The sequence below is a fragment of the Rhinichthys klamathensis genome, unplaced genomic scaffold (assembly GCF_029890125.1).
Source record: "Rhinichthys klamathensis goyatoka isolate OS25496 unplaced genomic scaffold, OSU_Roscu_1.1 h1tg000060l_1, whole genome shotgun sequence".
Taxonomy (NCBI): domain Eukaryota; kingdom Metazoa; phylum Chordata; class Actinopteri; order Cypriniformes; family Leuciscidae; genus Rhinichthys; species Rhinichthys klamathensis.
In genome coordinates, this window is record NW_026606605.1 from 2,481,508 (window position 1) to 2,495,398 (window position 13,891).

The 13,891-nt window shown below is 36.8% G+C and overlaps 1 protein-coding gene across 1 annotated transcript; it reads right to left on the bottom strand.

Moving 5' to 3' along the window:
- Window positions 1-806: 806 nt before the first annotated feature.
- On the bottom strand, window positions 807-13,386 carry crtc2 (CREB regulated transcription coactivator 2). The gene is made up of 14 exons (XM_056249655.1): window positions 13,054-13,386; window positions 11,815-11,916; window positions 11,595-11,687; window positions 10,392-10,453; window positions 10,175-10,243; window positions 9,880-9,980; window positions 9,399-9,469; window positions 7,625-7,668; window positions 7,344-7,546; window positions 5,822-6,273; window positions 3,725-4,444; window positions 3,595-3,651; window positions 3,330-3,474; window positions 807-2,085 (listed from the first exon to the last, which is right to left on the bottom strand). Exons 1-14 carry the CDS (start codon window positions 13,231-13,233, stop codon window positions 1,982-1,984), a joined length of 2,403 nt encoding a protein of 800 aa, XP_056105630.1. The 5' UTR covers window positions 13,234-13,386; the 3' UTR covers window positions 807-1,981.
- Window positions 13,387-13,891: the final 505 nt, after the last annotated feature.

Here is a 13,891-nt window from a genome sequence, read left to right on the forward strand (position 1 = left end):
AAACAAACTTTTCTGTTAATAAATATTAGTTAAAAAACTAAACGAAAATTAGAAATGTTGCCTTGTCAATAAACTGAAATAATTTATTAAAATTATTAATTGGAAATAAAAATAAAAATAAATCAAACCCAAATAGCAATATACTGTATATATATATATTTATATATACAAAAAAGAATATGACAACCACACATAACAAAATTAATAAAAATGAACAAATTAACAATTAACATTAATTCAAAATATTAATAAAACTATAATAAAACAAAACAAAAACACTGGTCACAAGTCAGTGAGTTAACATAATATTTATATAATATAATAAAAAAGATAATGACCTTTTAGACTATAATAAAATTACAAAATATGAAAAATATGCAATTCATTCACATCCCAAATGAGCTATTTTCCTGCATGTCCACTGGATATAGTGTTCAATTCTTTAAGCTGTCATTAAAATGAATATGAGCTTTAAAAATTAAGATGACAAACTGAATTGTGGATTATAAGCACTAGATCTGAAAATCTACGCATGTGATGGTTTACCGGAGAAATGTACAAACAAACTGGGCTTTAGTTAGGAGTCGGTGTGGATGATCCATCACCTTTAGGCCTATGGGCATTAGCACTTACACAGAGGTTAATAATTTGCTAAATTATTACATCTCTACTAAGTATTAATTAGGTACAATTTGCATATTAATACACAAAGACATGTTTGACTTCACTGTGAGGGTGAACCTGAGGTAAATTGGTAAATCAGTCTCACACTTACTAGTAACAACATATGAAAGCGTACACTTGGATGCATTAGTCCACTTTTTAATTGCAATACTTTGTGGAATTTACAGATGGTGTTTCTGTTCAAATTATGTTATTAAGAGGCCGTTTTACATGACAGTTTTCAACTAAAAACAGAAAAATCTGTATGCGTTTTGGCCATTTATTTGGCCGCGAATTTGTAAAACTTATTAATAGTTAGTTATATTACGTGTTCAGTCAATTTTTCTTTACAAATTAACATCGCCACCTACTGGCCAGGCAGCATAACACAGGTTTTTTAAGTCGTTTTTACGGATTCGTGTGAACGGACTGTTTTTGGCAATGTTGTCATTTGTACATAAAACTTTCCAAAAAATGCAAAGGAAATTTTTTTCTGTTTTTAGTTGTAATGTAAACGAACCCCAAATTCTATCCGTCATGAAAATGCATATGCATACTGAGAAAAATCTCAATAAATTTGATTTCATATTAAAGACAAATACTGTAAAATAACAATATCACCTCTACCAGAGAGTGATAAAGCAAAATCAATATGAAAATATAATAAAACTGCATTATGAATATAATTGTGAATGATAAAACGGCAACGAAAGGATAATACGGAAATTCAAAGGCAGGTGTCAACAGTGAATTACAAAGAGTCACAAAAATGACCCCCCAGAGAAAACACTGCAACATAAAGACTATAACATGAAAAAACAAATGGATATGATCAAATATTTAGGCCAAGTCAGAGTTAGACAGAGTAAAAGCTTAAAAATCTTAATTTTAACCATCATGACAATATGGTTAGTTAAAGAAGTTGGCCCTAAACTAGCCAAAAATATTTTCTTATATTTCCATATTATACGGGCAATTCTATGTAGTATGTGAAAATGTACATGTCCTAATCAACTCATACATGACATCACCACATGTCTCTGTACATAAACAACCTATTTCAATTCTATTGATAATTAAATATAACTAAAACTTCATATTAAGGCACATAGACCTGCTATCTAAGACCTTTGTGTGCAAAAACTATTTATTAAAACATAATTTTTATGTTTGTTCCCTTTATAGGACCTTTAAGCCAATTTATAGTTTACATTCTATTTGACTCGAAGGACTATATTTCGAGTTCACTGGCAAAAACATTCCTTTAAAAAAGGTACTTGTCACAATATGGATGTTTCTGTGCACTTTTATGACACATTCATGGCCAACCTAAGTTACTGTCCAGGCCAAATGTTTCTAGATCAAATTCCAGGATGGAGTCCGGCAGACCTGATATGTCCTGGTCCAGCCAGGATGACGGGTCTGAAAAAGATGGAGAATTGGTGAGAGAAAAAAGTGAATGACTGGAGGATCTAAAATGAAATATGACAAGACATTTGCACTACAGTGTAGTCTATAAAACAACAACAACAATGAAATCACTCATATTTCGTTCACGAATCCACAAATGATCAAAATTGGCTGAAAACATGATCAAAGCTTTTCTGAAAAATGTGTACACGATCTACTACATTTATAGTTATTATACAAGTAATAGGTATTTTAGTATAATTTTGAAATTTTCACTAATTTTTATAAAGTACAGTCTGGAAACATTACATTTATTTATGTTTTTGAAAGAAGTATTTTAAGTTCACCAAGGCTGCATTTATTTAATCAAAAATACAGTAAAAACAGTAATGTTGTGAAATATTATTACAATTTAAAATAATTGTTTTTAACACATTTACATTTTTTAATTTATTCCTGTGATGATAAAGCTGAATTTTCAGCATCATTACTCCAGTCTTCAGTGTCACATGATCCTTCAGAAATCACTCTAATATGCTGATTTGATGCTCAAGAAACATTTATCAATGTTGAAAACAGTTTTTGCTGCTTAATATTTTTGTGGAAACAATTATACCATTCAAATCCATTTGTGGTAAGATAAAAAAAGAGAGAGAAATTAATACTTGTATTCATCAAGGATGCATTCAATTGGTCAAAAGTGACAGTGAAGACATTTATAAATGTTACAAAATATTTCTATTTAATACATTTCATAAATGCTGTTCATCGAACTTTCTATTCATCAAAGAATCCTGAAAAAAGCATCAACATTTCCACAAAAATATTAAGCAGCACAACTGTGATGGTATTGGTAATAATAAAAATGTTTTTTTAAGCAGCAAATCAGCATATTCGAATGATTTCTGAAGGATCATGTGACACCGAAGACTGTAATTATGCTGAAAATTCAGCTTTGATCACAGGAATAAATGACATTTTACAATACAATACATCGAAAACAGTTATTTTAATTTGTAATAATATTTCACAATGCATTTTTTTTCTCAGTTTGGGCCTTTTTTCCCCTCCTCCTCCAGTGTGTGCTCCATATTCTCCTATATCACACTACACGAGCTACAAAAGCCCGATGCATCAAATATAATCCTCATGAAAAAAAGCTACAACAAACCATTTCAAAAATGTGATTTTTCTGACTATGATTTCATACTCCAGGCTTTACAGGATTGAACTGGCAGCTCATATGTTAATCTCACCAGATAAGTTGATGTTGAAAGCATTTTGTGTGTCTCCAGCACTGTAGCTTTGGTTCTGCTGAGGCAGTTCGCTGCTTTCTGAAGCTTCACAGTTCAGATCTGACCCTCTACTGCCGCCTAGAGGATCCTTCTGAAGCGCTCCAAGCTGAGAGGGGAGAGACATCTTCAAAATCAGTGGTAATTGCAGCTCAGCCACACACCATATGGCCAAGACAGTGTATACGTGTGCAATCTAGGCTGATGATTAATGAAATAAGCAATGTACCTGCTGAGAAAGGGCCTTTGCTTGCCTAGGGGTAAGATGTAAGCCGACATATGAGTCCTGAAACAAAAAAGGTGTTTTTCATCATCTTCATTAAGTCTGGTTCATACACTCTAATGCAAACAGGGCTCACCTTGTTCAGTTCAAAACCTTTCTCCTGCAAACTTGGATTTGCTCCGTCTAATTCACTTTCCTTACAATGAGTGACTTTCAATCCCTCTCCTTGAGTCTCGTGGACAGCGACTTTAGATTGGGGGTTTGCTTCCTCCTGCATCTGCATACAGTGTCTACGTTTCACCTGCATGTGTGGCAAGTCATGTGTGCCTGTCATGTGATTCCAGTTTGTCTCCTGACCCTGAGAGGGGAAAGTTGCAGATTGATGTAGATGTTGACCTTGATATTGGTCCTGTTGGCAAGGCAAATGCCACTGCTCCCCAGACATCTGATGATGCTGGAACTGTGTGTAGAGCTGTTGATGATGAGGATGATGTTGTTGCTGCTGCTGCTGCTGGGAAATCGCTTGTTGTAATACCTGTGGTTGGTGAGTCTGGGAATGATACTGTAACTGCTGTTGATATTTAGCGTGCAGTTGTGAATGATGCTGCAGGTGCCGACTGTGTTTGTGAGTGTGATGTTGTTGCGTCTGATTGTGTGTTTGTTGATGTTGTGGCTGGTGGTCATTTTGAATCCACTGTTCCATCTCTGGGATAGACTGATCCTGCGCCTCTGGCTGGAAATACTGCCGCATTGGCTGATGGGACAGCGGAGGAGCGGATCGGAGATGCTGACTGCAGGGATATGCCGGTGGCTTTGTCTCCTTCTGAACTTTGTTGGGGTTGAGATGAGGAGCACCCTGTGAAAAACATTCATACTAAATATTATAAATAATAATATATGAGTATTATTATAAATAAAATAAGAAATAGTCAAATAAATAAGGAGAACATAAGAAATAATAAAATAAGAAATGATGTCCAGGAAGATGCAAGTTGCTTTGTTCTGAAACTTCTAGGTGATCCAGAGTATATCTGCATGTTTATGGTGTTAAATTTAAGACCTTTTTAAAAAAGAAAATCTTCTTAACAAACTAAATGAAAACACTATGAGTACCTGATTTTAAAAAAAGCACGTTTTTTAAATTTCTAATGCATGATGTATACATAAAAGTTAGTAAAGACATCGTTAAAATAGTCCAAGTGACTACAGTGGCTGGCTGACGCTGGTCATGTGTGTGATGCGTGTGATGCTGGCCAATAGTAAGCCTACGTTCTGATGTACAACCCAGAAGCGCTTCGCAGTTACACTTCGTGAACTCACTCACAGGCCCACACAGAAGGAAATGAATAGTTGATTAAAGTCGTTATTTTTGCTTGTTTTTGCGCACAAAAAGTATACTTGTCGATTGATAAACTTAAGGTTGAGCCACTGTAGTCACTTGGACTATTTTAACGATGTCTTTAATAACTTTTTTGGGCTTTTTTGGCCAACCATATTCTGGGCTGGCAGATATTAATTACCTAGCAGCCTATGAAGGAGTGAGCCAGCTCTCAGATTTCGTCAAAAATACCTTAATTTGTGTTTGAAGATGAACGAAAGTCTTACGGGGTTGGAACAACTGGGGTGAGTAATTACTGACAGAATTTTCCATTTTTGAGTGAACTAACCCTTTAAAAGGGACACAAAGGAAGATATTTTGAAGAACGACTGGAACCAAACAGTTGAAAAGAAAAGTAGAAAAGAAAATACTATGGAAGTCAATGGTGCCAAAGTTCCAATCATTCTTCAAAATATCTTCCTTTGTGTTCAGCAGAAGAAAGAAACTCATACAGGTTTGCAACAACTTGAGGGTGAGTAAATGATGACTGAATTTTTGGGTGGAGTATCCCTTTAAATAGTCTGGTCTGACTGACAGCATGTCTAGCGTGCAGAGAGACATGCCAGTGCTGACATTTCTGAAATTTCAGATCTATAGCAGATCTAGTCTAACAAGACCAAATACATTAACACTGCCATATTCAATAACATGCTAAAACTATTTCAAGATTTGTCATGATTAAATTATATAGATTGTTATATAGATGGTTAAATTGATAGATGGATGGACGGATGAAAGAAAATGTAAAAATTAAAGCTAATTCAACATATTTAAAAATACTATAGTACTATATATATATATATATATAAAACAGTCTGTGAGCAAGCATGATTATCAACAATCTTCATATCTTGCCTGTGATATAGAAGACATGGTTGGAGACACTGTGGGTGAAAACTGCTTTGGATGCTGCCAGCGGGACTCTCCACCACTGGGCACAATGAGTGGGCTGAGCTGGGCTCTCTTCCGTGATGTGGTGGCATGGGCGAGGCCAGTTACACGTGGAGAACCAGAGGGAGAGGAAGAGGAGCAAGAGGGAGATCCGCCAATTCCACTGCTGTGACTGCAGCGGCTGGCAGACGACTGGATGGACTGGTTACTCAGAGAAGAGCTGCTGAGGGAGGACTGCAGGGAGTGGTTGCTGAGCGATGAATGCAGGGAAGAATTGCTAAGGGACAGGCGCAAGGAAGCGGAGCTCAGGGAGCTGGGAAGGGAGTGGCTGCTGAGACAGGTCTGGATGTTGGGATTGCTGTGTGAAGACTGGAGCAAAGGGTTACTTAAAGATGCCTGAAGAGATGAGGACAGACCTAAAAAGACAAAATTGTGTCATTTATTTGCATTGTTAAAGGGATACTTCACCTCTGGAAAGATGAATGTGTATTTAAAATGGGTCATTTATGTAGAAGAAATGTGAAACTATTTTTGAATTTGGAGCTTTCTAGACTGAGAAAAGCCAGAAAATGTATTTTTGGCTTATGTGGATGAAAGACAACAACTCCCAGAATGCACTTGCTTCGCTGCCCTAGGAGGCCACGCCTACCGGTAACAGAGCGCAGTAGTTAAACAACAAGTCTAGGCTACTAGTGAGTCTCCGTGATGAGTCTGCCCGAAAATGTGTTTCGAGATCGCCCAAAATGTCCGGGATTCGGCTTTTGCGTTCTACAGTCGCCATTCATTATGTTTACTGTGGCGAGCAGGACGAGTGAGGGCCGCGGGAGACCGGTGGCGTGATTACCGATGAGCGACACCTGTGAGACGCACCGGCCTCGTATCTCTCACGGAGGAGCGGGAATTTTCTTAGCAATGTTAAAACGCACATCAACCGATCACTTGTTTAGCGTTCATGTAAACACTACATTCAGATTCACCAATCGGAATGAATTCAGTTAGATTGAAACAAAAGGTGTGCAAGTAAACAATGAATGGCGACTGCAGAAAGCAAAAGCTGAATCCCGGACATCGATGGCCGGACATGTCCGGGAAAAAGAGGATGGTAACCCCTACTACTCAGCTTTCTCCACAGAACAAGAGCCATAGCTTAGCTTCCAAAAAAAAGATGGCTGACACTATGTGTGTATTCTGTGAGTGAGATCCCTCTATGGGCCGGGTGAGAACATGCGGGACAGCCTCTACTACTGACTGTAGTCTTTAGCCTCTGGCCAAAAAATCCTCCGATGACGCAAAATGACGATTTTTGCATCATCGGAGGATTTTTTCAAGACAAAAAATACATAAATCTCTCGTCTCAGGGGGATTTGAGGGTGGAAAGCACGGTAATTTGAAAATACTACAGGTTTTCTACTAATACAAAGCTTAATGCTAAATCCTGAAGTATCCCTTTAAGGTAAAAAAACCCTCTGCAATTCAAAAATCATACCTGGCAAGTTAAAGTCAGCCATAATGCCAGGGTGCATGGAGGTGTTGTTCAGGTGATCGGCACGGCTGTGGTGCTCAGAGTCCTCTCCTGCAGGAAGAGGAGAAGGCAGGTGCAGGCTGGAGAGGTCTGGAAGAGAGCCACACGTACTGAGGGCCGATGGGACAGGGAGGGAAGATACCTGCTGATCAGGCAATGGGAAGTTGCTGGAGAGACAGCAAACATACACTGTTTATAGAAGGAAAACTGTGATAGCTTAATTACTAGGACTGAAAGGAACTTACTGAATAACAGGCATTTCACATTCTGCTGATGACATTGAGGGAAACTACAAAAGAAGATGCAATGGAGATAATGAGCATTTGGTTTATCAAATAAAGTGCTTAAAGGGATAGTTCACTTTGAAATTAATTTTTGGTATGTTTTAGCTTACCTTAAGGGCATCCAAGATGTAATAATAATAATAATAATAATAATTCATTACATTTATATAGCGCTTTTCTAGGCACTCAAAGCGCTTCACATGGAAGGGGGAATCTCCTCAACCACCAGTTGATGTAGGTCTCCACAGTAGTTTCAGTTTTGATATTTTTAGGTCAAACCGTTCTTGTCTGTCAGTCATATAATGCAGGTCTATGGTCACCACCTCAAAGAGCAGCACAGAGAAGTCCAAATTAAACATGATTTAATGACTCGTAAATGTAAGTACACATTGATGGCCTAAGACACGAAACGAGCGGTTTGTGTGAGAAAAAGAACAGTATTTATATCGTTTTTACCTCTTGTAAACACAGCCACGTCCAAGTGTTCTAAGGGAGCGGGCGCGGGCGCTTCGGTCTTTTCCGGCAAGCGCCGGAAGTGATCTCTCGTGCGTGTACGTCACTCATACAATTTTTTTTATTGTTTTCTTTTATGTCGGTTTAAATATCCCGGATAAGCGCAAATTAGTACCATTTTAATTAGCCGTCTTACCTACAATCTCTGTTCTGTGTAAACAATGAGTGACGTACACGCGCGAGAGATCACTTCCGGCGCTTGCCGGAAAAGACCGAAGCGCTCGCGCCCGCGCCCTTAGAACACTTGGACGTGGCTGTGTTTACAAGAGGTAAAAACGAAATAAATACTGTTCGTTTTCTCACACAAACCGCTCGTTTCGTGTCTTAGGCCATCGATGTGTACTTACATTTACGAGTCATTAAATCATGTTTAATTTGGACTTCTCTGTGCATGCTCTTTGAGGTGGTGACCATAGACCTGCATTATATGACTGACAGACAAGAACGGTTTGACCTAAAAATATCAAAATTGAAACTACAGCGGAAACAAAGACACCTACATCTTGGATGCCCTTGAGGTAAGCTAAAACATACCAAAAATTATTTTCAAAGTGAACTATCCCTTTAAAGTGCCGGTGTTATGCTGTTTTAAAGGCTCCTGATTTTGTTGTGGAGGTTTTGGCTTTACATGAATCAAATGTCAAAAAACATTGCTCATCACCTAATTTCTCAAAGAATCTGAAAAGGATTCGTACAAAAATTCAGTCTCAACAAAACGCCTATTACCATATCTGAATTTCAGCTCTGGAGGCTTCCTCAGTTCTTGATACACAGTGATATGAACAGTTACGATGGCATCAGTTTTATGATATCAATTCGAGCTGGTGATGTGCATCAAAGTGGATTCGCAGCACTGAAAACAGTGTCTTCTCGACATGTTGACAATGACAACACGATCCAAACTCTTCCAGGCCTCAGCTATAACAACAGTGTTTGAGGGTCAAAGTAGATGTTTTTCACGGGCAGCCAATGAAAACCATAGGCTGGCGTTATGCAAATTTGTTACATTGTTACGAAGGTATGTAATAGTGAGACTGGAATTACTGATGACTCATTTCAGCAGTTCAGAATCGATTCTTTCTTTAAGGGGACAATAACTTTAGTTTTTCATTTTGATCTTTATAACCTTTTACATTCATAAACAGCATGAAATGTAACATTCGCATAAAAAGCATAATAGCGGCACTTTAAGAACAATTTACCAATGAGGCAGAATAATTACCTTCTTTAGTTTGGGAGATTGTGTCTCCTCTTGAATATTTTCTTCAATTAGTGGTGCAGGATGCGCAAATCCTTGAAGAATAGGTTTCATTCAAAATAAGCAAGTAATTTAAGACAAAATACTTATAATATTATATAAATAATATTTTCATGTCATGTTAAAATCTGCAACAGTCTTATCAAAATCAAAAGTGAAGTTTACTGACTGATTATACAGCACGTTACATGTTAGCCTGGACTACCGTATTTTATGTGTTTTTTTTAAAGTCTCAACAAGGCTACATTGATATGATCAAAAAAACAGTAAAAACAATGATATTGTGCAATATTATTACAATTTAAATTAATTGTTTGCTATTTTAATTCATTCCTGTCACTTTTGATGAATTTAATGTGTCCTTGCTGAATTAAAGTGTTCACAAAAACTCACAGACGGTAGTGTATCTAACAAGATAATGCAACAAAGCAACTGTTAAACTCACCATGGTGTCTGGTTTGAGGGTTCAGGGTTTGGCCAGATTTGGGATGGCCATGTAACTGGGTGTTTCGCACACTGGTGTGGAGGGCTGAGTCAGAGTTGGTTCTGAGAGGATAAACAGGATTAGAGAGTGGTGGGCGTAAGCAGGGTGATGTGGGAGTCAATAACATTTTCTAAATCTTCCAGAGTTAAGCAAGTTCATCCCCAATTAGAGAGATCAGTGGGCGTAACTAATACCATTATTGTACACGCGCAAGAGCTGATCTTGGATCAGCAGTCTTCTTCCGACTTCTGTTTACCTATTTAGAGCTGTCAGAGGAAGACGGACCATCTGGCTCTTCTCAGTGGCAGAACAACTGGACCAGTTTCTGCTTGGACACAAGCAAAAGTACTTCAAAGTACTAATCAAAGTACTGGCACTAAAAAAATTCAGGGAGCTCAAACCCCATGATTGTGCACCTGAAGGTAATGTCATGATTGTGGTAGACTTCAGCACACTTTCTTCTATAACCTTACCTTCTCCAGTTAGGACCTCGAGGAGGAGAGAGGTGGGTAGAGAGATAGGGAGCGCTTTCAAACTGTGAAATGAAGTTAAGGCTTAAAAATAATTCATTTTGGCTCTTCTCAGACCTTGCGACATACAATGTTCCATAAATTCTGCAATTTTTTATGATTAATGTATTAGTATTTTAAAAATAATTACAGATTATACACTAGGTTTGGGGTCGGTAAGGTTTTTTCTCTTACAGTATGCTAAAATACAGTAAAAACAGTAATATTATGAAATATTATTACAATTTAAAATAACTGTTTTGCATTTTAGCTGAATTTTCAGCATCATTACTCCAGTCTTCAGTGTCACATGATCCTTCAGAAATCATTCTAATATGCTGATTTGATGCTTAATTTCATTTAATTTTTGCTGCCTAATATTTTTGTGGAAACTGTGATACACTACCATTCAAAAGTTCAGGGTAAGATTTTTCTTCTTTTTTAAAGAACTTACTTTTATTCAGCAAGGATGCATTATCACTATTATCATCAATGCCGAAAGAGCTTCTTAATATTTTTTTGGAAACGGCAAATTTTTTTTCCAGGATTCTTTGATGAATAAAAGGTTCAAAAGACCAGCGTTTATTTCTTTGTAACATTATAAATGTCTTTATTGTCAATTTAATGCTAAATGAAAGTATTAATTTCTATAAAAAAATCTTAAAGAATGTTTTGAATGGTAGTGTAATACTGTGTAGCACTTAATGCAGTTAAAAGAATAACATAAATAGAAAAAAAAATATATATATATTAACTATAACAATTTACATGGCTTTTCCAGTGGTGGTGAAAATTACTATTATTAAAAATACCTGTTCTCTGTATGCAACCATTGTCTGTGTACATATTTATCAGTACAATACAAAACTAAAGCAACACAATTTTTAAGATTAGAGTTGTTGCAATATTCCTTTCATATTACTATAAACATGCATCTGTAAGATTATCAGCGGTAACACTTTATTTCGATGCTCCACTTTAGACATTCTACTAACTATAAGTAACTTTGCAACTACATGTCTACTTACCCAAAACTTAACACCTAATCCTAACCTAACAGTCTACTAATATTCTAATGAGAGATGTAGTTGCAAAGTTACTAGAATGTCTAAAGTGGACTATCGAAATAAAGTGTAACCTTATCAGCCATTGTAAAAGTGGGGATACGTGTCTCCTGTGCGGCCTGCCAAGAGGACTAGGCTGGACGTCTCTGTACTCTTCATCTGCCTCTAGGAGCTGCTGTGTAAGATAACTCGGGTACTGTAAATAGCAGAAAGGCAAGTCAAATGCAATTCATTCAAAGAAAAATAATTTCTGCATGTTTCTCCTTTGTTTATAAGGAGAGGAGGATAATAATGATACTAAAAATGCAATAAAAATCCCTCACCTGGCTCTCCTTGGAGCATCTTGAGATCTGATTGACATTTGGCAGCGATCCTCCATAGTACGGGACCAAGTCGCTGGTTTGCCGAACTCTCTCAGCCTGAACCTGAGGAGGGAATGAATAGATGCCCACTGGTCACAGTAGCACAACACAAATCTCTCTCTCCCCCACAGACTGCTTTATCCTCAGGGGAACAAACACCGGTTACATCATAATTTAAAACAGACACTGTACCTGGGATTTTCAGATCCCTTTGCCTCAGTCTGCAACACTGATGTGAAACAGACCCTAGATGAGTTACTGACAAAGTGCTATTTATGTGCATTGACATAATCCACGTTGTGAACCTGCTGAATCACAAGTCCATATACTGATGGTAACCCATTTAATCCCCCAAAATCTTACTACAATTTACTTGTGATTTTAAAGGGTATAATACTGTCTAGATTTCAGATTAAAAATAGTTGTAAATAGTTACATGACCAGAACTGTTTAACACTGCTTTAACTTCATAAAACATCATCATAGAGCTACAACTACCATATTTGGTACATACAATATTTCAAGGGTCTAATGTTATTTATTTATTATGAATATCGCTGTCTCGTGTAAGTCATGATCACACGTAAACACTGAGCACGATTTTTAGCTGATTGATTTACATTATAGACGTATTGTTAAAACAAGTAAAAGTACAACGAAATATGCATTTTTGGACAACAATTATTTTTTTCTTTTGTAACTATGTTACTTCATTGTTTGAAACGTTATAATGTATCTTATAGTCCAACCAGTAGTTTTTGACTCCAGTTCCATCCAGTTAAAATCGTGACCAGGAAAAAATACAGACTTTCCATTATTTTTTAAATATTAATTTGTTTCGGAAAATATGTTATATATGAGTTATATTATTATACAAAAGACAAGGAGAAGTAAAAATACTTTAGCTGGGGAAAATAGGATACGGGTTAATATGTACAAATATCCAAACATAACAACAATCCACAAACTGTTTACTATAAAGTAATTTTTTTGACTTCCTTTTTGATTTCTTGTTACTGACATCGCACTTCCTAAGAAAACCCAGTAGCTGTTACCTAAACTAAAGCTAGTTGTCAGCAATCAATAAAACTAAGTTTAAGCAGCCGCAATAACATTATAATGGAGCCCAGGTCAAATATATGACAAGTGTCGTAAACACGCCTGACATGTCCTGTATCGAGAGGTATCGAGTAGACTCACCCTGATGGAAGTAATGTCCATCATAACCTCTCGGAAAGCGGCTGTGTCTTCAGCCTGTCGCTGATTGTGAAGCGCGATTTTCTCGCTGAATTTCCGCGGATTGCAGGTTCCAGGCGCGGGTCCGGCACCGGGCCCCTGTCCGTGTCCTATTTCCCCAAGCATAGCGCCTGACAGATGCATTATTTCGTCAAATAAGAGAAGGTTAGCTGGCCAGAGTTCGACAAGTGACCCAAGAAAGCAAGACTTTTGACAACGGTGAGCAGTGCATTGTGGGTAACGCAGTCCTGAACGCTGTAGTAAACATCGTTGCCAAGCTCATTCGTTATCTGTGAAGTGCACACGCCCAACTACTGTCGAGGAGGGAAAAAACAACTCTGGTATTTCGGGAAACGTAGTTTATACCAATTTAACGACTACCATGCGGACAGTTTTGTTGCCAGACTTTCTGTCGCATTAAAAAAAAAACTTCCTAATTAAAGTAAACATTGAAATACTTGTACTTAAATACTTTTATACAGTTTAAATAATTTAAAAAAGTTAATAAATAATGTTATGTTACATTTAAAATGTTTTAAACATGAACAATATGACGTTATATTTTAATTCGTCCCATCAACAGTAAAAAATAATAATAATAAAAAAATCATTATTTTAATAAATTGACGTCCTTAGCTGCATTATAATTATTACGGAAGAAAAAAATGTGTGGGGCCATAGGGTCAAAAAGTTTGAAAACCAATATTTTAGATAATTTGACACAGCACTTTTATTAATAAATGAAAGATAAAAACGATAGAAACATATGGTCACTTTGCATATCTAATACATACATTAAAAA

Excerpts from the sequence above, each read along its gene's own strand:
- crtc2 (XM_056249655.1), bottom strand. The coding sequence starts at position 13,233 with ATGCATCTGTCAGGCGCTATGCTTGGGGAAATAGGACACGGACAGGGG. Across the intron at positions 3,652-3,724 it reads AAGGTTTTGAACTGAACAAG|GACTCATATGTCGGCTTACA; the intron begins GTGAGCCCTGTT and ends TTTTTGTTTCAG. Across the intron at positions 3,475-3,594 it reads CAAAGGCCCTTTCTCAGCAG|CTTGGAGCGCTTCAGAAGGA; the intron begins GTACATTGCTTA and ends CTCCCCTCTCAG.